At 47.8% G+C, this 26203-nt stretch overlaps 1 protein-coding gene across 5 annotated transcripts in view; it reads left to right on the forward strand.

Moving 5' to 3' along the window:
- Positions 1-26203, forward strand: part of BNIPL (BCL2 interacting protein like) — a 337025-nt gene that overhangs the window by 232221 nt on the left and 78601 nt on the right. For 4 of the 5 annotated variants that reach the window (XM_069649767.1, XM_069649768.1, XM_069649766.1 and 1 more), the window contains exon 4: positions 3437-3685. The exons of the other annotated variant lie outside the window; for it this stretch is intronic. In XM_069649767.1, the coding sequence (XP_069505868.1) occupies positions 3437-3685 (249 nt within the window). The remainder of the gene's footprint in view (positions 1-3436; positions 3686-26203) is intronic. 5 annotated transcript variants of the gene reach the window in all.

Raw genomic sequence — 26203 nt, forward strand, 5'->3', positions numbered from 1 at the left:
AGGGACAGGGGGCATAGTGTTTGCTTGGGGGGTGAGGGACAGGAGGCATAGTGTTTGGTTGGGGGTGAGGGACAGGGGGCATAGTGTTTGCTTGGGGGGTGAGGGACAGGAGGCATAGTGTTTGGTTGGGGGTGAGGGACAGGGGGCATAGTGTTTGCTTGGGGGGTGAGGGACAGGGGGCATAGTGTTTGCTTGGGGGGTGAGGGGGCCATGGGGCATAGTGTTTGGTTGGGGGTGAGGGATAGGGGGCATAGTGTTTGGTTGGGGGTGAGGGACAGGGTGCATAGTGTTTGGTTGGGGGTGAGGGACAGGGGGCATAGTGTTTGCTTCGGGGGTGAGGGACAGGAGGCATAGTGTTTGGTTGGGGGTGAGGGACAGGGGGCATAGTGTTTGCTTGGGGGGTGAGGGACAGGAGGCATAGTGTTTGGTTGGGGGTGAGGGACAGGGGGCATAGTGTTTGCTTGGGGGTGAGGGACAGGGGGCATAGTGTTTGCTTGGGGGGTGAGGGGGCCATGGGGCATAGTGTTTGGTTGGGGGTGAGGGATAGGGGGCATAGTGTTTGGTTGGGGGTGAGGGACAGGGGGCATAGTGTTTGGTTGGGGGTGAGGGACAGGGGGCATAGTGTTTGCTTCGGGGGTGAGGGACAGGAGGCATAGTGTTTGGTTGGGGGTGAGGGACAGGGGGCATAGTGTTTGCTTGGGGGGTGAGGGGGCCATGGTGCATAGTGTTTGGTTGGGGGTGAGGGATAGGGGGCATAGTGTTTGGTTGGGGGTGAGGGACAGGGGGCATAGTGTTTGGTTGGGGGTGAGGGACAGGGGGCATAGTGTTTGCTTCGGGGGTGAGGGACAGGAGGCCTAGTGTTTGGTTGGGGGTGAGGGACAGGGGGCATAGTGTTTGCTTGGGGGGTGAGGGACAGGAGGCATAGTGTTTGGTTGGGGGTGAGGGACAGGGGGCATAGTGTTTGCTTGGGGGGTGAGGGACAGGGGGCATAGTGTTTGCTTGGGGGGTGAGGGGGCCATGGGGCATAGTGTTTGGTTGGGGGTGAGGGATAGGGGGCATAGTGTTTGCATGAGGCGTGGGGGCCATGGGGCATAGTGTTTGGTTGGGGGTGAGGGGGCCATGGGGCATAGTGTTTGGTTGGGGGTGAGGGGGTCATGCGGCATAGTGTTTGGTTGGGGGTAAAGGCGCCCTGGGGCATAGTGTTTGGTTGGGGGTGAGGGTGCCATGGGGCATAGTGTTTGGTTGGGGGTGAGGGGGCCATGGGGCATAGTGTTGCACTCCAAGAGTGAACCCAATAATAAAGGTAAAACAGGCACAGTTAGGAGATGTTCATCTTTGGCTTTTTGAGGAAATCTGACTCAACGAAGGCCATACTCCTCTTGGGCAACCCAAATAGCAAACTGTAGCAGTCCAAAATAACGGCATGTCCAATCTAGGTTCAATAAAATATATATAAGTTAATTAAACAGGCGAGATACAATAACTAAATAGAACTAAATTATAATAATGGAAAATGTGTAGTACAAAATGTAAGTTTGAAATGCAAATAAAAATCGTTACCCCTCAAAAACATTCTTTTTCCATGTGTTTAGTACAAATTGGGGGTTTAAAAAGCCTCCTGCCACGCCCCGCCTACCGCCCCGCCCACATTTACTTTTCTGCCCACTATAGCCTTCATGTAAGGTACTTTCGGCCCTCTGTCAAAATCAGTTGTGCACCCCTGGTCTAGAAGGAGAACATTTAGTGAGATAACGTTGAAGATAGTGTGGTCCCTGGGCCCAGACAGCCTTGTGGATAATGCAGAGGGATTTGAATTTAATCCGTACAGCAACCGGGAGCCAGTGAAGACTTTTTAGGGCAGGAGAGTTGCAGTCCCTGGGTTTAAGGCCAAGGATAAATCTTGCTGCCCTATTCTGGATTAACTGGAGCGGTCGCAGAGTGGAATAAGGAGGATTCAGGAGGCGGCTATTGCAATGGTCAAGCCTAGAGAGAACCAGGGCTCGGATAACACTGTGCCTCTGGTGAGAAAAGGGAGAATTCCTTTAAGAAGGAAGAAAATGGGACTTCTTGGCAATGTATTGAGTGTGAGGGAGGAAGGAGAGAGAGGAGTCAAAGATGACGCCAAGGTTTCTAGTTTCAGAGGAAGGAGTAGTGGGGGGATCACATGGAGGAAGGCCATAGTGAGGGTAAGAAGGAGGAAACACGGGTCCCAATGGGAAAATCTCTGTTTTACAGGCGTTGAGGCATAGATCATTGGCGGTGCACCAGGACTGGATGGCAGATAGGCAGTCAGGGATGATGCAAGGTGCAAAAGGATAAGCAGGAAGTTTGAAAAAGAGTTGTGTGTCATCAGCATACCATTGGAAGTTGGGGGAGAAAGAGGATATGAGGCGAGCAAGTAGAGCAAGGTAGATGTTAAAAAGCCAAGGGGAGAGGATAGAACCTTGGGGGACACCATAGGTGGAGAAGGAAGAAGGAGAGGAGAAGGTGCCCAGGATGACCTGTTATGTGCAGTCAGTTATGAAGCGTGTCAGCCATTCCAATGGCCGGTCAGAGATACCAAGGGTATCATGGAGCCTTTGTATGAGAATTGAATGGTTGACCGTGTCAAAGGCAGAGGAGAGATCGAGTAGGATAAGTACATCTGGGGAATTGGAATCAAGAGATGCAAGCAGTTCTTCACCGGTGTTCTGAAGAGCAGTTTCCATGCCTCTGGATGCTCGGAATCCAGGTTCATGGTCATGGAGATGACCAACAAGTTCGGTGTGCAAGTTGAGTTGGGGAAAGGTCAGCTTCTCCAGCAGTTTCCCCAGGAAGGGGGTGATTGAGGTAGGGCAGTAGTTTTCTGGGCAGGTAGGGTCTGCTAAAGATTCTTTCAGGAGGGGATGCACAAGGGAGTGCTTGAGGGAGGAAGGGAAAGATCCAGTGGCAAAAGAATGGTTACAGAAATCAGCGAGTGTGGAGGCAAGAGAGCCAATGTTGTCCTTGATGGTTCTGGATGAGCAAGGGGAATCCTGTTTAGAAGAGACCTTCATGGAGCGGGCAACTCTGTTGACTTCTTCAGGTTTGACAGGGGAGAAGGAGGAGAGGAGGGAGGGAGGAGAGAGTGGGGCCAAGGGAGCAAAAGGGGAGTGGGAATGGTTGGGAGTGTGAGTAGCAAGGATGTTCAGGATGTCCTGAGTTTTTGTGGAGAAGTGAATGGCCAGTGCATCGCAGAGAGCCTAGGAAGGGAAGGGGAGGAGACTGCGTAAGGGTTGGCTAGTTCCCTGCAGATCTTGAAAAGTTCAGCAGTGTTGTTGGATGCACCGGAAATCTCTGCCTGTAATGCACAATCAGTTTCTGAATTACCTGTGCATAATAACCAATATGAAAACAACAATGATTTTTTGGGAGATTAAATTAACTGAAATGTTCTTGCTATTCTACTTTGACCCAGCTCCTCCAAACACCCTGGAGTTGTGCGGCAATCGGCACATGAGAAAGCGCCTCCCAGCCCCAGCCATGAGCTTCAACCTGGACCGCAGTGATGGATCCTTGCGCTCCGGAGAGGGATCAATCCGCTCCACCGAGATCGCAGACCAGACGCTAGATGATGATTTTGACTTCGACATTGATGACCTGGAAACGCCATCAGGCAGTGAACAGTATGAGGTTCCGGAGAGTGGTCCGGAGTTTGAGTGGGAAGGTAGGAGAACCTCCAATAACCAAACCTACATTTGGTTGTCTGTACAGCACTCACATTCAGGGGTATTCTAATCCCTAGGAAAGAGAGAGAGAAGTGAGACAGACAGGCAGAGCGGGAAGGGGAACATAGTGCGGATCACAGGCACACATTGTGTCCTTTGCAGCTGTGTGCACAGAATGCATGATTTAGCAGATTTGAGGTGCGCCTGTGTGTTAAGTGTTGTCTCTTGGTATCTCCCACCTTTAGAGTACAGTATATGCCCTAAGGTTCATTGCCACTGTGGCAGGACTAGCAGAGACTTCCAGAAAAGTGACAGGTGAAGTTTTATGAGGAAGAACACTAATGCATTTTAAGACCTTTGCGAAAAGAGGTTTCTGAATATCACATCAAGATCGATATAGCATTCCAGAGTATGAGAACAATCAGAGAAATAACCCTGCCTACATTCACAGTGATTTGTGCACAAGGTCTTTAAGAAACCCCTGCTAGGCTGAGCAGAGTGCTCTCGATGGACAATATAAGTGAGCTTGTCTCCATAGACAGGTGCAAGCCCTGGAAATCCAGGCAGCACACCTTAAAATTGGCACTCACCCTAGCATAGGCTGGCAGGAAAGGCAACACATGGTTGAATTTCCAGTCTTCTGAGGGAGCGAGCCATAGCTTGTACTGCCAGGCTGAGATGGGCCCACAGATATTTAAGCAAACCCAAATAAAACACATGGCCATAATTGAAGAGCGATGTATGTATGTAAGGGGTTTCCAGAGTGCTCACCTAGCTGGGAAGCAATGGATCATGTGCAGATATGTGCAACTTCCTACAAAACAATGCATTAGCAAGGTGGGCTCTCAGGGAGATGGCTGGAGGGAAGCTCTGCAGATGCACTATCTGAGATCATGTTTGAGGAGGAGGGATACCACAGATCCAATAATCACTGATGTTACGGCTGACTGGAATATAAACCATAGCCCCATTCCGAGGAAAGAAATACCAACCAGGTTGATCTGAGGTTCTAAACTTAAGTCTGCTTCAAACGTGAAGGGAAGATTCTTTAAACCAACCAAAGGCTGGGGTTAGGCTACTACAAGCATCTTTGTTGGTTTTGATCTTCAGCTAACGGGAGATCGTCTGGTCTCAGTTGGCTACCATACAAAACTGGTGTAAACGGCATGTTATGGGGCACATCAGTGTCAGTGTTACAGGACTAAAAGTGGAATCTATGACCGGGGAGCCCAGAAGGACACCAAAGGAGAGAGCCTGAGACTGAGAGCTCAAAGGAAAGCAGTCAGCTAAGAAAAGAGTGTGCTCAAGGTAGAGCTGAGCCAACCCTGAGTCATCTTCAGAGACATCATGCCATCAATAATCGATAAACCTCGAGAGAGTTTGTTAAGTTAGCTTAGTGTGATAATGCATCTGCTGTAGAAATGCTTGTTGTGTATAGACTGTTGATCACAGGTACAAATCCAAACAAGGCCAGCTCAGTCCTTTATCCCAAATGAGTCGATAAAATGAGTTACATTAATTGTTGCAATAATAACACTTGGAATTAATAGTGCTGCTGTTGTTCGGTGTGCTGTGTAAAATACGTTATCATAGTTATTACAGTGCATTTCCCTATTGTATAGTTGACTACATTCATATTTTATTAAATGTATCTCTTTTGACTAACTATGTGTAGAAAAAGCTATATATACCTGTAATGTACTAATACAAAAAAATAACATGTTTACAGATGCCGTAGGCATTCCCACGAAGGGTGTTTGTACAATAGCATAAAGATGAGGAGAAATGGTGATCCATTTTATGAGGGTGTAAAAAAAAGTGGGACATATGTCAGGTACAAAACAAAACATACAAAACATATATTTATATATAGGAAAACTGACGACTTACGAAGGTAACATTAACCTAAGGGGGCAAATGCTTTAAACTAAAGCACAGTAATATTTAAATAGGCAAAATTACATTATGAAGCATCACACGAGGCAGCAGCGGGGTCAGATTGGGAGGATGGGAGAGAAGTCGTAGGAGCTCCCTCTTTAGCAAGTAAGTGAGGTTTACGCTGAGTTTTGGAGAGATCACAGTTGGGCTGGTTTTGATTGTGATGGGCGATGGGTTCCAGTAGAGCGGGCCAAGCAAGGAGAAAGAACGGAAGCAAGAAAAGGTACAGGACAGAGAGGTTGAGTGCAGAGAATGATCAGAGGGGTGAGATGGTGAATAAAGTGAGATCCAATAAACAGTTACTGAGAAGCAAGACCATTGATAGCTTTGTAGACTCAAAGGAACTTGAAACGAGAGTGGAGAGCGAACCAGCATGTTTTCTGTAGTTCGAAGTGGGGGATGATCTAAATAGGTTGTAGACAGCGCCGCAGAAACCAAAGTTGAGGACCTTGTCTGGAGGGAGGAAGTAGAAGAGTGGAATGCCTAGGAGAAGGCTTGAGCAGTTGTCAAGTTTGTTGAGCACGAGAATGGAGATTAGAGATTTTGCTGAGTGGTTGGTGAGAAAGGGACACATTTTCTGAATGTTGAGGAGGTAAATGCGAGCAACAGAGGCAGTGGTAGCCCTCACACTAACATAAAATCAAAAGGTACAATGTAATTTCTATCGTCACATCAACCATGTTATATAAAACATCATATATATATATATAGTTTAAGCCCTTGAAACAAGGGTTGCTTTGCTTAGTTTCCCTTCCCCTGAATGATTTTAGGAAAAGGGTGTTTGAAATACTCTGTTTCACCAAAGTTCCTTTGAGGATAATAACAATGGGCCTCATTGCGAGTTTGGAGGTAGCCATGCCGTTATTACCGGCATGGCTACCTCCAAACTCGTGTCTGGGTCCCAAAAAAAGGGAATTACCGGGCCATTCCGACTTTTGCAGGCCCGGTAATTCCCATTTTGAGGACACAGGCCTGCTACGTCCCCATTCCCATTTGAGCCCCCATAGGGCTCAATGGGAATGGGGAGGATGCTAACAACGGACCCGTTAATGACGGGTCCATTGTTAGCATCCTGGTCTGCTCACGGGTGCCGGTATGCACGTCTGGCCAGAGCAGACATGCATACTGCTACCCGCGAGCAAACTCGTAATGTGGCGGCCCGGTATGAACGGTGCTGGTACCTTACCGGCACCGTCCATACCGCGTCCGCCAGGGTCGTAATGCGCCCTGTAAGAGGATTCAATTCAACACTACAGCTAAGTCAACGCCTAGTCTATAATACTGAATGAAAACCCTTATTGATATATCTTTATGTCCAGTTCATGCGTTCTGGATGACTACCCCTATATAACACCCCTCTCTTGGAATCCCCCTGACCCCACTGAGCCAAGAAGTAGTTCTGTTTTGCAAGTTAAAAGGTTTATTTGATAATTTAAAATATATATATATCACACTTTATAATAAATTAATAATTGAATATCACACTTAATCTGATATGATAAAGATTAACAACGGAGAATCTGGCACTAACACGCTTCTCTATAATCAATAAGGAGTTGACATGAAATGGATAAGGTAGCACAGTGGTAAATAGGTACAGAAGTATAATGTGGTAGAGAATGCTTTACAGGGTTCAAGGAAATGCAAGGTTGAATGAATGAAATGCAGTATAGAAAATACTCAATATGATTTCAACAAAACAATGTAATCACTTTTCTCTGGCAATCCCCTCCCCCCCTTGATGCAAGGCAAGGAAGTGGAAGGAAAACACACAGTTCTCAGAAATGCAATCAATGTAAATCAGTTCACCCCAGCAAGCTTACACGACAGAAGTTTAAAACACAGGCAAATGCTTTGATATGTGCTAGCAATGGATGAGAAATATGCTGGAAATGCTTTTAATTCCCTTTCAGAGGTTCAGGGTGAGTGGTATCTAGTTAATATTAGTCCAGGCTCACACTAGCAATGATGCAGGGATAGTTAGCAGGTTAAACGAATTTCTGGCAAATGGAAGGCAAGCAGCAGCAGTTTTTACATGTGAAGAAATTTGCAAATCGCGGTAAAATTCGCGAAAGCGTGTTCCGCGATTGCGGTACAACTATAAGGGGTAGGAATGCGGTTCTAGGTTCATAGGAAAGCCACGATTCTAAGCTTTCAGATAAAAGTTACTGCAAGTCTCTAGCCCAAACGGTTACAGAGTTATGACCGATTTAATAGAGGTCGGTTTTGGTTTTGCAAATTTTAAAAGCTCAAAATGACAAGTGGCAGATTTTGCAGCTAAAATGACAGGTGACAGCTAGGAGGCAGTTCTACTTAGGTTAAATAGATTGAATTATATGATTTTAACTAAGAGAGGTGTTCTGAGTTTTGCTGAGTACTCACAAGAGATTTTGAACCGGAAAGCGACTTGGTCACGGACTTCAGTCTGGTCAGGTCTTCCCGGGTTCTGCTCACAGCGCCTGGCCTCTGGAACTGCTCACAGCATCGGGGTCAGCACTCTGGATACAATGGCCTGGTCTCTGCTAGGCACCGGTTCTCTGGGTCGGGTCCTGCCTTCTCTTTGGATATTTCTGTCACCGGGTTCTTGCAAAAGTTCTTGGCAAAATTCAGACGGCTCGCCCGGCTGTCTGAAGAGTTCAGTTGCAAAAATATTTTGAGGCCTGCTGACAAATACTCTTGCTGGCAGTGGCCTTTTTGGTTAAGGTTCTGAAGTCTCTGTTTATCTTGGAGTCTAAGTGTTGACTCTTTGAAGATTGATGGAGGTAAGTATGGATTTTTCCGGCAGAGCGTCCCGCTGCAGATGGAATTGAAGGTCTCTATCTGTCCTGTCTGTCTGCTTTTATGTGTTTAGAATGTGGGTGTGTTCTAGCATCACTGACCCTACCTCTCTCTCAGCTTCTAATTGGTCAAACTTCCATTTATCATTTGATTGGGGAATGAACTGTGAGTCAGAGGGATGTCATTTTATGGCTTGCAGATAGGACACTCCTCTGTCAGATTGCACACATTCTATATTTGATAATAAAAGACATATTTCACAGTTACACAGTTGCTTGAAATTACATATACATGGTGTGGCTGAATTTAGCCATGTCTCTGTCCAAATCTGCTGTTTCTAAGAGCTTGCATTCAGAAATGGCACATAATTGACTTTTTAACTGATTTTTCACTTTCTGACATTGACCCAACTTTACATACATGTGTGCAGGGAGTATGGTCATTAACTGATGAAGTTTCAGATTTTTAACATGCATACATGTAGAGTAATATCCACTTTTCCGCTAACACCCCCCTGAACATACCACCGGTTCTAAAAACCTCTTAAACTGTGGGCAGAAAAATCACAAGAATTATGGTATCATTTATAAAATTTTCACATGTCCGCTCTATGAATGATCCATCTTTTTAAAGTTATGTTCTGGCTCCAACGGGGTGTGGTTTCCTCTCAGCACAAGGTAGAAATACTGGTTTATCCAGTTCTGCCAAGCCAGCTTGCTCTCACAGGCAGTGCCCCTCCCCTTTCCTCAGGAGGAAGCCACTTTTTACGACCATTTACGACTCCTGCCAATAAAACCTTTGCCTGAGCCAGGACAGGGCTTTGTTCACTTTCCTGCAGAGCACAGGTAATTCAATTATCAGATGGCATATCCTTAGTGTGAGCAGCAAAAGGGCAGCTAGGCCTGGGAACACAGCTGTGACTCAAGTTTCACTCCTGATGGGGTAGTTGCCAGGCAGAATTCAGTTCCTTAAGCCAGGTTTCAGATAAAATGTCACTTTTTGTTCCCCAGTTCCTGCATTCAAATAAAACTAAACATTTTTACATATGCAGCTAGAATGCTGATTCTAAGTGCAAAACTATGGCATTTCAACAGTTACAAAGGCATGTGACACCAAACATAGGTCACTCATTTAATCTAAACATTTTCGATTTTAGTGTCTTTAACCCAGTGCAACTTAAACTGCTGCAATCCACAGCTCAGCCAGTCTTGTTATAAACCTTCAAGTCACTTCAGAATATCACTTTACATTGTATCCACCTCTCAGTAAGTCTTTCTTTGGCATGTTTTGGGTTCATTTATTCAGTTTTCTACAAAAAAGTAAAATCTGGTGTTGTTTTAAATTGCCGGCTTTTGGATAGTGGTGAGTACTGGTACTGCACCCATTTTTGGGATTGAAGAATGAATTCCCCACAATTCTAGGTTGCATTTGGCAATCAGCATTGCCATTCCCAATGGTTTCAGACTACTGTGCGGGTAGTCCAATGGTGGTTTTAGGCAGTGTCCTTCTGTGCCCATAACATCGGCAAAAATGGGTGGCAGCCTATTCTTCCTGCATTTCCATGTGCATTTTCTGGGAAGCTCTGGCCATCATGATGTTTTCATGTCAGAACTGCACAGTTTTGAGGTAGGGCTTGGATGCATGGGTAAATACATCCCACAAGCCCCCCTCTTGCGATGGCCATTCGGTTTCACTGATGGGACTCGCAAGATCTGGGATGTTTCCTCATCTTCTTCCAATAGATGGCACAGTTCAGCATCTTTTCCTCCATCCGGTCGGATCGATCGGTTCTCCTCGCCGGTCCTGATGGGAATATTGGGCGGTACCCCGAGCCCGTTGCGTCTCAGCTCCCGGTCTCCGGATCGTCCTCCTTGGCCCGTCTCAAGGTTTTCTTTCTCCTAGGACGACAAAGGAAGAGCGGCAATACCTACTCATAGACGTTTTTCCACCACTGTTAAGATAGTGGGGCAGCATATGCATTTCATCATAATGAAACATTACATTCTTATTTTGAAAAAAGAACAGTATAACTAAGAGACAGTTTCATGCAAATCACAATATTTTAGAGACTAGATGTGGTATGTTTTATGATTGGAACAGAATTAGTCTGATATAGTACCCGCTAGGATTCCAGAGGATTCCTCCAGTTGTTGCAGAGTGTGCCTGGGGTGGCAACATTTCAACTGGTTTATGTGGACCCACTTGTCTTCCCCCGCTGCCGAACCGCCTTTGGGGATGCGGATCTTGTAGGCCACAGGGGAGATCTTATCGACGATCTCAAAGGGTCCCTTCCATGTAGGCAAAAATTTGCGCTGCTTGGCCTGGTTCCTTTGGAAGTTGTATAGATAGACCCGGTCTCCCACCTGATATTCCTTCCTGGAAGTTTTCAGGTCATAATGGGTCTTCATGCTATCAGCTGATCTTTCTAGATTCCGCTGAGCATAAGCAAAAGCATGTTGGAGGTGTTTCCTTAAATTCTCTACATACTCATGAGTAGTGGAGGCATTTATCAGTGTCTGCTCTTGGGTCCTGTAGAGCAAATGCTGAGGAAGCACCATCTTGCGTTCAGTCATCAACTCAAATGGTGACATTTTGGTTGCAGATGAAGGGGTAGATCTGATGGCCATTAGGACCAGAGGTAATCGGATATCCCAACTTGGCCCAGAATCTGCCACAAACTTCTTTAATATGCTCACAATTGTCCGGTTATATCTCTCTACTGCCCCAGAAGAAGCTGGTCTATAAGCAATATGCAGCTTTCTCTTGACCCCCAGTATCTCCCACATCTTTGTCATTACTTCACTGGTGAAGTGGCTACCTCTGTCTGACTCAATCCTTTGAGGTAGACCAAAACGGGAAAAGATGTGGTTAATCATCAAGGCAGCTGCAGTTTCTGCCTTGCAATTTGGGGCTGGGAGACATTCCACCCACTTGGTAAACAAGCATGTCACAGTCAACATGTACTTATTCCCCCTAGCCGAGCGAATCACAGGGCCTACAAAGTCGATTTGTAAATCTGACCATGGCAGTGTCATCCCCCTCTTTTGGAGAGGCGCACGGTGCGTGAGGGATGATGGCTGAAATTGTGCACACACAAGACACCCCTTCAAGTATTGGTCGAGGTCCTGCCCCATGTGTGGCCAGTATGCAACCTCTCTTAAGATTTCCAATGTTGTGTGAAACCCCCGGTGACCGGCAGTGGCCGCATCATGGGCGTGACTTAACATCAGGCTTCGGAATGAGGTAGGAACCACCCACTGATCGTGGCCAGCTTTGGATTTCCTTACCAACAAACCGTCTTGGATCCGGAACATTTTTGGACATTTCATCAACACTCTTAGGTCCTCTTTCCCAATGTAATCGGTATCCGTCAGGGGAAAGTTCTCAGGGTCCTCAAGGTGCTGGTAAAATTTACCAATAATTGGATCCCCCTTCTGAGCGGTAATCAAATCAGCATCAGGGGTCTCCTTACTCCATTGTACAATTGAAAGGTCGTTGTGAGCATTTGTCTGGGACCTAGTGATGGCAGTGACCTGGATTTCCCCCAACAGGGACTCAATCTCAATTAGATCCCCTTGGATGGCCCCGGTTTTGGCCAGCTGATCAGCTAAGTCATTTCCAGTTTTGTCTGGTCCCTCTACTTTGGAATGACCCTTGATCTTTTTCCAGTAGATGGTCATCCCATTCGATGTGACCAGATCATCAATGTTTTGGATCAACTTCCCATGTTTCAAGGGTTTGTTGTTAGCACATAACATGCCTCTGGTTTTCCAATTAACCAGGTGCTCCACGAACCCGTTCCGTACATAATCCGAATCTGTGATTATGACCAGTTCGTGGAGTTGATGCTGGACAGCAGTGAGGATGGCCTGATGCACAGCCATCAATTCTGCCACCTGACTACTTCGGGGACCAATTTTGTATCCAGCGGAGGGTTCTGGGGACTCATTCACCCATGCATTCTCTACGCCGGCCACCAGTTCTTTCTCCCCGTTGTTGTCAACATGGTAAGAGCATCCATCCACATAGACAGTGGGCATTCCCTCACACTTGTCCTCTTCAAAGACTTTGTGGGGGGAATTAAGGTATGCCTCCATGTTGTCCTTTATTTTTAGACTTTCGTCCTCGAGACAGTTTTCTCTGGCACAATCATGCAAGTCAGCCAGACCTTGCGCGAGGGGACTCTTCTTGTTTTGGCCATATCGGACCTCCACAGGAAAGCCTTGCATTGACAGAATCCAGGAAGTAATTCGGGAATTACTCACATTTCCGGCCCGGATTCTGTCACTTTGGAGATATTGCAGAGGCTGGTGTGGAGTCTCCACTATGATGTGTTCCCCCTGGATAAACGGGCGGTAATTCTTCAATGCCCACACCGTTGCCAGGAGTGCCTTCTCACAATCGTTGAATTTTTCCTCCACAGAGGATAAAGTTTTGCTCGCATAGGAGATTACTTTATTGACCTTGTCATGCTTTTGGTATAATACTGCCGTCAAGCACGTATTAGAGAACCCCGTCTCCAGGAAGAACTCCTTGTTTCTGACAGGGTAAGCTAGGCAAGGCGCTTGTGAGAGGCTTCTTTTGAGTTGTTTTACTGCCTCGGATTGTTCTGGACCCCATTCCCACTTGACCCCCCCCTTCAGGAGATGAATCAGGGGTTTGGTGATCTCTGCGTAGCCCTCAATGAACTTTCTGCTGTAATTAGTCAGTCCAAGGAGGCTCCTTAGTTCCCGCAGAGTTGTGGGGTCTTTCAGTTTCTGAAGTGCTTCCACTTTCTTTTCCTGGGGACAGAGGCCCTGAGGAGTAATCTCATGCCCCAAGAAATTAACACGGGTACTACACCACTGTGCTTTCTGAAAGGAAAGTTTTGCTCCGACGGCCCTCAACTGTGTCAGAACATAACGGATCTCCGCTATGTGTTCCTCCACAGATGAACTTTTGATGAGGACATCATCTACATAAGCCAGGTTACCCCTTGCACCCAGGTCGGGCATGGCCTTATGTAGGAAAATGTTGAATTCATTGCCGGAGTTGAGGTATCCGAAGGGAGTCCGGGTCCATGTGTACTGCTGGCCCCCAAAGGTAAAAGCCAGTTTGTATTGGTCCTCCCTACTGACAGGCACAGTCCAGTATCCATTGGTCAGGTCTATTGCGGTGAATACCTGTGACCCCTGAATCTGGGCCAGCCCTTGGTCAATGTAGGGAAGAGGCCATCGGGAAGTATGGACCCGTTTGTTGAGCTCCCTAAGGTCAGCACAGAGTCTCCACTGGCCGTTTGGCTTCAATATTCCCAGCACCGGATTATTGAAGGTGCTGTGGACTGGACGGATTATTCCTCGGGACTCAAGGTTCTTAATTATTTCAGTAAGGGACTCCATGGATGCGAGAGGCAAGCGATATTGCTTCACAAACACAGGAGTCATGCCAGGGTCCGTGGGGATTGTTGTTGTGTGGATGTCGGTGCGACCACAGTCATATGAGTCTACCGCAAAGAGATCTTGGAAATCCAAGAAAACTTGTTTCAACTTTTGCTTTTGTTCCAGAGTCACACAGGCATCAGCTAGGTTGACTCTCTCTTCCACCATCTGCCTGAAGCCTGGAAAGACTTCTGGTTTGGCTATTTCAGCGGCCTCCTCCAGCTGGGTGGAGAAGTCCCTGGTCAGAGTGCTGATTTGGACTGGAGGCTTCAGGTGGGAAAGGCATCCCTCATGGACCTGGAAAATCACCTCATCCCTCCTGAAGTCACAAGTCACATCTTCCTTACCATAAGGGCAGGAAGTGTACACCAGGAAGTTCCCCCCATGCCGGGTGAAAATCCTGTCTGGTGTTGTATTGTCCTCACTGTCACTGTCAACACAGTCCTTGGGGATTGGTCCTAACAGTTCATTTCCTAATCGATGGAAAAATGTCGGTCATCAACCGCCATTCCAATAATGGTGCCTGCGGCTAGAGTAATACTCTTTAAGTCGCTGTTATCCACCTCTATTGGAATGGTGTCATGTTCTATGTTGACTAATGGTGTTGGGTTTACCCCCAACCCCTGCAGTTGGAGAGAAGCATTTAGATGTATGTAAGCATCAGGGTTTTGCAAATATTGTCCTCTTTTAACTTTCACTTCCAGGGAGAATTGTCGGGTCCTTTCTGGGATGGTGACTTCCTCTTTAACCTGAATTTCAACTGCATAAGGTAGTAATTGAGCTGACCTAAATGCTTTTTCTGGATCATCAAAGCCCATGGGATTATCCGCTAATCGGGACCAAGCTTTGAAGTTTATTAGGTCCAAACTAATGGCAAAGCGATTGAGAATGTCACTGCCTAAGTAAAAGGCGGCAGTGACGTCTCGCACGACCCAACAATTATGGACTATGCTCTTGTTGCCAATGGAGATTTTGAGCATACACCTGCTTGGCAGGAGATGTTTTGAATTGGGTGCTTCCAGGTCCATTTCCCATTTGTCTATCAGTTTGAAGGTGGGAATGGCTGGATCTTTTGGAAGTTGGCGAAACATGGCTTCGCTGATGAAGCTCTTACCGTTGTTCACACACACTCGAGCGAGAACAGAGTCCTTCCCATCATTTAACTGAACAGGGATGAACAACTGCTCTCCAATTTGCTGAATATCAGCCAGGCTTTGAGCTGATTTCACATCTTTCTGGACTATAGGAGTGGGAGTTTCAGATTGTGGATTGGTATAGAATTTCAAAGTGTTTCCTTCCAGCGTGGAATACCACTTTAGACTGGAAGGAAGGTTGATTTTCAGAAATAGAGAGGACCCCCCATCACCAGTCTGTTGTCCTACTGCTATGACTGTCATGTCTGGAATTTGGTTGTTCTGGAAGTGAAATTCTACTTGGTCAGATTTTTGTTCAACCATGTGGCAGGTGCCGTTTAAACTAACATGGTTGACACTCTGTTTTAATTTTATCGGTCGGCTAGTCTGGGTCCAGAGGACCTTGTTTACGCAATCTATTAGGGGTGACAACCTTCTCAGGAGGTCATTCCCTAGTAAACAAGGGGTGCCCTCTGGGGTCACAACTATGACCGGGTGTTTCAACTTATGTCGCCCAATTTTAATGTCCAAATCTGCCGTCCCCTCGACGGGAATTTCCTTCCCGTCAAAGTTCTCTAGTTGTCCAGGAAGAGAGGTGAGAGGAATTTGGTAATTCTCTCCCCTTCCTGCATTCAGTTCGTCAAAGGCCCTTCTGGACAGAAGCGTAGCTTGAGATCCCGTGTCCACCAGTGCCGAGATTGTACCCTGCCCCTGTACTTGTACCGGGGCATAATATCTTCCCTCCTTCTCCTCAAGGGGGCACAGATAATGCACATTTTTGGACAACTGGTGGGCTAACTTTCTGGTTTTGGACATTGCTAGCGAAGAGATTTGGGCAGAATTCTGTGGAGAGTCTTGGGAATCTGAAAGAAAAAGTTGGCAACTGGAGATCAGAGCCATTGTGGGTTCCCCTGGTTCCAGTTCTGGGCCGCCCCCCCCTTTTTGGAGGCAGCCCCCAGTATGGGTTTGAACCCGGGGATTTTCTTGCTGTTGGTTCTGGGATGAGATGGTGGGCGGCGGTAGCTCAGTCTCCACATCTCCCCAGTCTGGATTTGCATTCCTAGGGACCCATTTTTCTTTGGGAGGAGTTCCCCCCTCTCTGAAGGAGAAGATCCTTTTCTCAGGATCCTCTGAGGATCCCTCTCCCTCAAATTGGAAGATCTGTACCTCCTCCTCAAACTGAGTCTGTTTGGGTCTTTTGTTTCTCCTACCCCCCCTGTGCTCCTTAGGAGGCAGACTTTCAGGGGCAAGAGATTTTGTTTCCGGTTCCTGGGTTTCCAGGGGCTGTTTACAAGTAAGGAAGGAAGCTTCCTCCAAGGCTTTACATCCCCCTTCCCTTTGTGCCTCCTCCCTGGGAACCGGTGAGTTATCGGGGTGCTGCCCCCGTCATTGTTCTGGAGCACCAGGTCCAGAGTTGGGTGCGTTCTGCGCCGGCATGCTGATCTGAGGGTTCTGCTGCGCCCTCAGTATATGACCCATATCCCGCGCCATGTTTTGAACCTGGCGCTCTAACTGGGAAACCCGCTCAGGCTGATACGGGGCCCTGTTTTCTCCCCTGGGCTGATCCCGGGAAGGGTAGCTATCCCTCCTCTGGTAATACCCCTGGTTGGGAAGATTTGGGTACCCCTCCACCCTTGGCCTCCCCTCTCCCGGATTCAGTGGTCTGGGCTCAGGGAATTGGGGAAAGAAGGATGGATGGTTTTGGGGCTGAAAGTTGGGTGGATACCTGGGGAAAAAGTTCTGCCCAGGATTTGGAGAGTTTCTGCCCTCCGGTGGGAAGTTAGGAGGGAAGTTCCCTGGGTTAGGTGCTTGGCTGGATCCCCCCCCTTGGGCTGGAGGAGTCCACACATAACCCAGGATGGGTCTGTTTCCCTTGTAACGGGGACTTACATAATCAGGAGAGCGAGGGACCCCATTTGTGGGGCTGCCTCCCTGGCTCCCTGTCTGTGACTGGCCCGAGGACCTTCTGGGCCTAGCATTATTAGGTGCAGGTAGGTTTTTAGGCCCCCCCATCTCCAAATCTAAAACGGGGGTGACCTTTACCTCTGCCACCTTGGCAGCAGCAGGGGTGGTGTTGGCTTTGGGGTTTTTCTGGGCATTACTTTTGCTATCTATCGGTTTCTGCACCTCATAGATCCGGGTAGCCTGTTCAATGACCCAATCTAAGGATCTTTTCTCGTGAAAATCCCTCACGAGCTGGGTCATGATGTATTTGGGCAAGGCATGGAAAAACTTATTTATGAACTCTCTACTATCTGTGCGCACCCTTCTTGGGGTCTGTGCAAAAGCACGCTTTAACTCCTGCACAAATTCTTGTGGGGCCTGATCCTCCCCACATTGCAAATTGTAGGCTGCCTTGCGAGCCTCTTGAGGATTTCTGTGAACAGAAAAATGTTTCAGGATGGCTGCCTTATATGTGGACCATCTTAAATGATTTTGATCCTCCAGCCCCGCAAAGAAACTGGAGTATTCCGGGGAGAATGTCCACTTTACATATTGAATACAGCTTTGGCTGTCCTTCAAATGGAAAGTCTCCATCATTTGTTCAAACAACTCTAAGTGCTCCCAAACAGAATACTTAGCGTTCTTATGGTAAGGCGTGATGACGCTCCTGATCGCCTTAATCTGCTTTAAGGGGTCCTTAAGCAAGGCCCTTTTTGCCTTATTGGCCTTTTTGGTTCGGGTAACCCTTGTCCATTCATCCTCGGACTCAGAGGCACTGCTCCCAGAGGTTCCCGTCTGATCTTCCAGGTTTTCCCGGATTCTGCGAGCCTGGGAATGGCTGGCAGAATGTGGGGACCTGGTCTCCTGTGTCCTGCGCAGTTCAGAGGAGTCTTCAGATTCCTCCTTGCTGCCAGGATTTGATGGGTACCCCCTCCACTGACCTAACTGGGCAGAGGTTTTCAGGATGCCCTTAATGGGCCTACTCTCCTGGGGTTCCCCACTGAACTGTACTGTACTTGGGTGCCCATACCCGGATGCCCACCCCTCCATTCCTGAGTGGTACTGGCCTATGAGCCCCATACTCTTAGCTGGATAGTAATCTGCCATCCCTGCAGCCCTGTGCTCATGTGCACCAGGGGACATGGGGGTGGTAGAGTCCAGGGACTGGGGGAGATGAAGGCCCTTGGTGTTAGGGCTCCTGCGGTTATGGTCAGGAGCCTCTCTTTCCCAGCGGACCTCATCTCTATCCGCCCCTGCTCCCTGTTGCAATGCAAGAGCCTGCATTTGTGCTTTCAGTTCCTCTGTTAAGGCCTTACTCGACTCTATCAGTTTCTCCTCCATCGGTACCTGTTGCTGGAGCCTCTCATTGTGCTGGCAGAGAGCCTCATTTTCCCTCTGTGCTTCCTGGTTGGTCCTGGAGAACTGGGCCAGTCTTTGCTGCAGGAGGGTTACCTCCTGAGCTGTGTCCCTATTGGCCTGCTCCTTTCTTGCTAGAGCATCCTCCGCCCTCCTGGTGTGCTCTAACAAGTTCTGGTGTTCTTTTTGGAGGTCACCCAGTCCCTGGTGGGCCAGGTGATTTTCTTCCATTTTCCTTTTTAAATGGCAGACTTCCTGGCCTAAGGCGTCTCTTTCCTGACTAAGAGCCTGCATTTATGCCGCCAGGTCGTCCCTCTGCCTTTGAAAGGCACCAGCTTTCTGGCGTTCTTCATCAAACTCTGCCTGGGTATCTGTCATGATCTCTGCTTCCAAAAGGTCAGGGTTTTCCCAACTCCCTTGGAAGCAGATCCATAACCCAGGTTCCGAGTGCCAACCAGTCCCAATTGGGACCTTTTGGACCCAGTCCTGGCGCCAGTGGCACCAGGCTCATAAATATGCCCAGTCCCAGCGCTGGAAGCGCCGGGCTCATAATGCTTGGGTGGACTTACCTTCAGCAGACCATGCTGCTTACTTGCCTGCCAGTTGAGCCTCTGATCCTCTTCTGTTTGGAACTACTTTTCCTGTTGGGTGGGGCTGGAGCCACTCCCTAGATTCAGAACACTGGAACTCTTCTGGAAGGCAGGAACTCTTTTCTTACCAGGAACTCTTTTCTTACTTAAGCGTGGCTGTGGAAGGAGACACCTAAGCACTACAGGAGGCTATTTAAACCACACCCGGTGGATGAATCTTGCTTTGCGTTATTCTGCAACCTCTGCAGCAGAACGCTCATCGTGTCTTCTGCATCCGGTCCTGGGCCTAAGGAAAAAGGCTTACCATCCTGAATCCAGTCTTCAGCAACACCTATAAAGACAAGAAAGAACAGGTTAGCATTCCGGCATCTGAAAGGCAAAGGCTTACCATCCTGAATCCAGTCTTCAGCAACACCTATAAAGACAAGAAAGAACAGGTTAGCATTCCGGCATCTGAAAGGCAAAGGCTTACCAACTCTTCGCACGCTCCGGAGGCCTTCGGCGCTGCATCCCGCATCTGAAAGACAAAACAAGGTGCGTTTAAAGACATTGGGGAACTTTAATACTCACGTGCCATTACTCCTTTCCACATCTAATCCAGTGGGTATTCCGGCACCCTGCAGCCTCTCCGAACTCGTACCTGCAAAATAAAAAGACAGTTAGAGCGCATAGTGAAGCAGGCAACAAGCGCTTACTTACGTGCTTCCAGGCGCTTCTATTCATCACACGGGCTCCATCTTCAACTCACTTCAGCCCGTCATCCGCCATCGCCGGAACCCTGCAAAACAAGAGACATCATTACTAAAGACTTTAAAGACATTTGAATGACTCGAAACTTACCGTTCGTGCAGTAAACGACGGACAGCAGTCCTCTGAAGTCAAGAGGCCTGCGCTACCTATCCAGTGAAGAAACTGGTTACAGCACCCTGCCCCGAGGCAGATGGAGAGCTCGGCATTCACTTACCTAAGGTGAGAGCGTTAACCTTTGGGGGTCTACAGGAGAGGAGAAGAGGAAAGAGATAGGGACACCCCAATAACCCCAGTTCATTAACCCCATATTTTCTGTCTGCAGACATCTTACTCTACACGTCAGGCATACAGTGCACAGAGGTCCAGCCCAAAGAGCCAACCGGGTGCTACACATCACCTTTGAAGATACAGTAGTCGCCCAGTCAAGACCGGCGCCTCTGCGAGAATCAGGTGAGCGTTACAGAACGCAAAGCCTACCGCAAAACTCTCGCCCAGGCGCTATGGAAACCTCGGATACTGACCCCCTAGCCCGGTTACTTGGGGAACTAAGGGCAGAAGTGCATGCAGCTCGTCAGGAAACGAATGCTCTAAGAAGGGAACTAATTATTTCCAAGGAGAGAACAGACAATCTTGCTAGACAAGTGCTACAGTCACAAGCCGGACAGACCCCGTTACCCGCATCAGGGGCAAATCTTCCTTCAACATCCTCTATGAATCCAGTGCAGATCAACCTACCTGGGAATGTACCTCTGGCTCCGCCCGAACGATTTTCTGGTGACCCAAAGAGGTTTGCAGTATTTATCAATCAGTGCCGGTTGCACTTCTTATGCCGGCCAGCAGCCTTTCCAACTGATCAAGCAAAAGTAGCTTTTGTACTTTCGTACCTTAGTGGCAATGCGGCAGACTGGTCGATCCCTCTAGTTAATCAAGATGATCCGGTTCTCCATGATTTTCAAGCCTTTCAGCTTAGTATGGAAAAACTGTTCGCAAGACATTCACAGGGGCAGGCCTTGGACAATGAGCTTCTTTCGTTGCGACAGGGTAATGAAGACCTTTTGGCTTATATTGCATCTTTCAATAGACTAATAGTGGAAACTCAATGGCCTGAGGACAAAAGGATTACGCTGTTTTATAGAGGTCTACGTGGAGAGCTCAAAGACGTTTTAGCCCAAGTAGTGAATCCCCCACAAGACTGTTCGGATTATATAGACTTGGTCGTTCAAATAGATCACAGGCTGCAGAACAGGAAGGCTGATCGTTCCAAGTTTGATGCTCGAGTATTTTCCAAACCGCCAACTCCTTCCAAAGGAGTAGACTCCGGGGAACCCATGCAAATAGGGGGTCTGAAAGGTCCTCTAACACAAAGGGAGCGGGAAAGGAGGAAACAGTTGCAATTATGCCTATATTGCGGAAACTCAGGGCACTTTCTTCGAGACTGTCCGGTGAAACCTGCCAAGAAGGCAGTAGGAGCTGCAGTTACCAAAGTTACAAACTCTGAGCAGGGAAACGACCTCGCCCGACAAGAATAGAGGTCCTCTTGCCGAGCGTGAAAACCAGTTCCGTGACCTCGCATTTCGTGATACCTATGGTCCTCATTAGCCCTGATAATCCGGATCGATTACATGCAATTGAAGCTTACGTCGACAGCGGTGCCATCGGCAATTATGTGGATCATGAAATGGTTTTGAGGATGAATCTAACTCTTTGTCCCAAGGCTGTAAAGGACGTCATTACTACGGTGGATGGTACGGAGATAGCCTCCGGGCCAGTAACGCATACCACTCAAGAGGTGACGCTAGTAAGTCAAGATGGACACCATGAGAAGATCGTGTTCGATGTGATCAAGGCCCCTCAGTTTCAGATTATTCTAGGAATACCTTGGTTAGAGAAACACAATCCTCTGATCGATTGGCGAGCAAGAACGGTCCAGTTTCCAGAATGTGTCTCTACTTGTCACCCTCCACCTGGTGTTGCACTGGCCGCAATTTCTTCAGAGACTCCCCAGTTACCTCCCGAATACCTAGAATACCAAGATGTTTTCCGGAAGGATCAGGCTAACTCTCTACCTCCTCATAGGTCTTATGACTGCCAGATAGACCTGATACCTGGATCTACTCCTCCTTGTAGTAGAATTTATGCCCTCACCGAGCCTGAGAACCTTCACCTTCGACAATACCTGGATCAATACCTGGCAAATGGGTTTATTCGTCCTTCCAAGTCCCCTGCTTCTTCAGCTTTGTTCTTCGTTCCAAAAAAGGAAGGAGACCTTAGAACTTGTATCGATTATCGCTCCCTGAACCAGATCACCGTTAAGAATAGATATCCGTTACCTTTGATCCCTGAACTCCTGGACCAAGTCAGAAAAGCATGCATATATACAAAGCTGGATCTTAGAGGAGCTTACCACTTGGTACGAGTAAAAGAGGGTGATGAATGGAAGACGGCCTTCCGCACCAAGTATGGGCTATTTGAATATCAGGTCATGCCCTTCGGACTTTGCAATGCCCCGGCCGCCTTTCAATATTTTATGAACGATGTCCTCAGAGAGCTCATAGATGTATGTGTTGTTGTTTACATTGACGACATCCTCGTTTATTCTTCATCGGAATCTGAACATCGGAAACACGTGAAAATGGTCCTCGAAAGATTGCGTCAACACAAACTTTTCGCTAAGTTGGAAAAATGTGTTTTCAACGTGACTGAAGTTGAATTCTTGGGATTCATATTATCACCTGGCGGAGTGCGTATGGATTCAAAGAAGGTCGATGCAGTTCTCAAATGGCCATCACCATCCTCCGTAAAAGGTGTGCAAAGCATGTTAGGCTTCGCTAACTTTTACCGCAGGTTTATCCCCGAATTCTCTCGAATAGTCCAGCCCATCACTGCCTTGTTAAAGAAAAACAAACGTTTTGAATGGTCTACCGAGGCGGAACAAGCTTTCCAGGATTTGAAGACTAAATTTATCTCTGCACCAATCTTAAAACACCCTCGCCCCGAACTCCCCTACATCGTGGAAACTGATGCTTCAAGCCTTGCCATGGGGGCAGTTCTATCACAAAAGGACCCGGTAACCAATCAGTTGCATCCCGTGGCATTTTGGTCCCGCAAATTCTCGCCTCCTGAAATCAATTACACGATTACTGACAAGGAACTTCTGGCTATCAAGTCTGCCTTTAAGGCTTGGCGGCATTATCTGCTGGGGGCCCGACACACCGTTACTGTGATTACGGATCACCGAAACCTGCAATATTTGAAGACCGCAAAAGCCCAATCCTCTAGACAACTCCGTTGGGCATTATTCTTTGCCGAGTTTGACTTCATAATTACCTATCGACCTGGTACAAAGAACGGTAAAGCCGATGCCCTTTCTCGGATGGGAGTGGAAGAACACTTGGTCAACCCTAAACCTGTACCAATCATTCCCGAACAAAGAATTCTGGGTGTAATCGCCACAGAATCCATAGAGGAAGTTAAGGATAAAGCCAGGCAACTTGTAACTCCAGCAGACATACAGAATTGGCATCTGCAGGGAAAGGACTTTGCAGTAAAGGACAATTTATTGTATTTCCAAGAACGATTATACCTACCCAGCACAGATTTACAGAAAAAAGTAATCTCTTGTTATCACGACTCTTTAATGGAAGGTCATCCCGGTATAGCCAAGACCTCAGAAAAGATCAAGCGCTACTTCTGGTGGCCATCTTGGAAAAAAGATATCAGAGACTTTATAATGTCCTGTGGAATATGCGCCCAAAACAAGAGTCAAAAGGAAAGACCAGCAGGCCTCTTACGCCCTATTGACATCCCACCTCGCCCTTGGCATACGCTTTCTATGGACTTCATCACCGATCTACCTCCATGCTCCGGATACAATACGATTCTAGTAATCGTGGACTTATTCTCCAAGATGGCGCATTTCATTCCGCTCAAAGGCTTGCCAACAGCAGCAACTCTGGCCCGAGAATTTCTCGAAAACATCGTCCGACTGCATGGTTTTCCTTCGGTTCTAATTTCGGATCGAGGTAGTCAATTTATTTCTCATTTTTGGCGAAGTTGCTGTCGGTCGGCTCAATTTGATGTGAGACTATCGACCAGTCACCACCCTCAGACCGACGGACAAACCGAGAGGACCAATCAAACTCTGGAACAGTATTTACGCTGCATGCTGCAACAAACTGAAAAAACTTGGAAAGATACCCTTTGGATAGCCGAGTATGCCTACAATAACTCTGTCCATTCGGGAACTGGGAAAACCCCGTTTTTTCTTTTGTACGGCAGTCACCCTCGAACCTCGGAGTTGGATCCCCTCCAAGATCTTGAAACACCAGCAGTAGACTACCTGCATTCTACAATCACCCAAGCCTTTAAGGAAGCTGTTTCTCACCTTCAAAGGGCTAAAGAACAATACAAGAAAGGAGCAGATCAACATCGGAAGGAAGCTCCTCACTATCAAGTAGGGGATCAAGTCTGGTTATCCACCAAATATCTATCTCTAAAAGGGCCACGCACATTCAACCCAAGATACCTTGGTCCCTATTCCATCACTACCATAGTAAACCCAGTAGCGGTCAAGTTGGACTTGCCCCCGCACATGAAGATACATCCGGTCTTCCACGTCTCTCTATTAAAACCCGTGCAACCTCAAACCCGACTAACCAAATCTCCAAAACCTATCCTAGTGGATGGAGAACTCGAGTTTGAAGTCAAAAGCATTCTGGACTCCAAGATCTCCAAATCTAAACTATTCTACCTAATTGACTGGAAAGGCTACAGCCCCCAAGAGAGATCCTGGGAACCTGCTGAATATGTCCACGCTCCTCGCCTAATCAAAAGATTTCACCGAACATTTCCTGACAAGCCAAAACCCCCGGAGAAGCCCGGTTTGGGAGGGGCCTTGAGGGGGGGTACTGTCATGATCTCTGCTTCCAAAAGGTCAGGGTTTTCCCAACTCCCTTGGAAGCAGATCCATAACCCAGGTTCCGAGTGCCAACCAGTCCCAATTGGGACCTTTTGGACCCAGTCCTGGCGCCAGTGGCACCAGGCTCATAAATATGCCCAGTCCCAGCGCTGGAAGCGCCGGGCTCATAATGCTTGGGTGGACTTACCTTCAGCAGACCATGCTGCTTACTTGCCTGCCAGTTGAGCCTCTGATCCTCTTCTGTTTGGAACTACTTTTCCTGTTGGGTGGGGCTGGAGCCACTCCCTAGATTCAGAACACTGGAACTCTTCTGGAAGGCAGGAACTCTTTTCTTACCAGGAACTCTATTCTTACTTAGGCGTGGCTGTGGAAGGAGACACCTAAGCACTACAGGAGGCTATTTAAACCACACCCGGTGGATGAATCTTGCTTTGCGTTATTCTGCAACCTCTGCAGCAGAACGCTCATCGTGTCTTCTGCATCCGGTCCTGGGCCTAAGGAAAAAGGCTTACCATCCTGAATCCAGTCTTCAGCAACACCTATAAAGACAAGAAAGAACAGGTTAGCATTCCGGCATCTGAAAGGCAAAGGCTTACCATCCTGAATCCAGTCTTCAGCAACACCTATAAAGACAAGAAAGAACAGGTTAGCATTCCGGCATCTGAAAGGCAAAGGCTTACCAACTCTTCGCACGCTCCGGAGGCCTTCGGCGCTGCATCCCGCATCTGAAAGACAAAACAAGGTGCGTTTAAAGACATTGGGGAACTTTAATACTCACGTGCCATTACTCCTTTCCACATCTAATCCAGTGGGTATTCCGGCACCCTGCAGCCTCTCCGAACTCGTACCTGCAAAATAAAAAGACAGTTAGAGCGCATAGTGAAGCAAGCAACAAGCGCTTACTTACGTGCTTCCAGGCGCTTCTATTCATCACACGGGCTCCATCTTCAACTCACTTCAGCCCGTCATCCGCCATCGCCGGAACCCTGCAAAACAAGAGACATCATTACTAAAGACTTTAAAGACATTTGAATGACTCGAAACTTACCGTTCGTGCAGTAAACGACGGACAGCAGTCCTCTGAAGTCAAGAGGCCTGCGCTACCTATCCAGTGAAGAAACTGGTTACAGCACCCTGCCCCGAGGCAGATGGAGAGCTCGGCATTCACTTACCTAAGGTGAGAGCGTTAACCTTTGGGGGTCTACAGGAGAGGAGAAGAGGAAAGAGATAGGGACACCCCAATAACCCCAGTTCATTAACCCCATATTTTCTGTCTGCAGACATCTTACTCTACACGTCAGGCATACAGTGCACAGAGGTCAAGCCCAAAGAGCCAACCGGGTGCTACACATCACCTTTGAAGATACAGTAGTCGCCCAGTCAAGACCGGCGCCTCTGCGAGAATCAGGTGAGCGTTACAGTATCCAGGTCTTTCAAGATCAGCTTGTTGCTCTCTACCTTCACTCTATCTAGATGACTTTGCAGGGTGGCTACCTGCTCCGTGCATGCCCTGTTAAAGTCTAATTGTTGCTCCAGCTTTTTCTGGCTCTGCAGTAAGGAGTCCAAACTGTCTTGGTGCTCCTTCTGCAGGGCCAGAAATCTAGTATCCTGTTCTACCTTTTCCTGTTGCAGCACATCCATATCCTTCTTTATTTTAATGATGTGCTGCCTACTATCATCTTCTGACTCCTGG

Source organism: Ambystoma mexicanum, chromosome 1p (assembly GCF_040938575.1).
Source record: "Ambystoma mexicanum isolate Mex_15411 chromosome 1p, UKY_AmexF1_1, whole genome shotgun sequence".
Lineage (NCBI taxonomy): Eukaryota > Metazoa > Chordata > Amphibia > Caudata > Ambystomatidae > Ambystoma > Ambystoma mexicanum.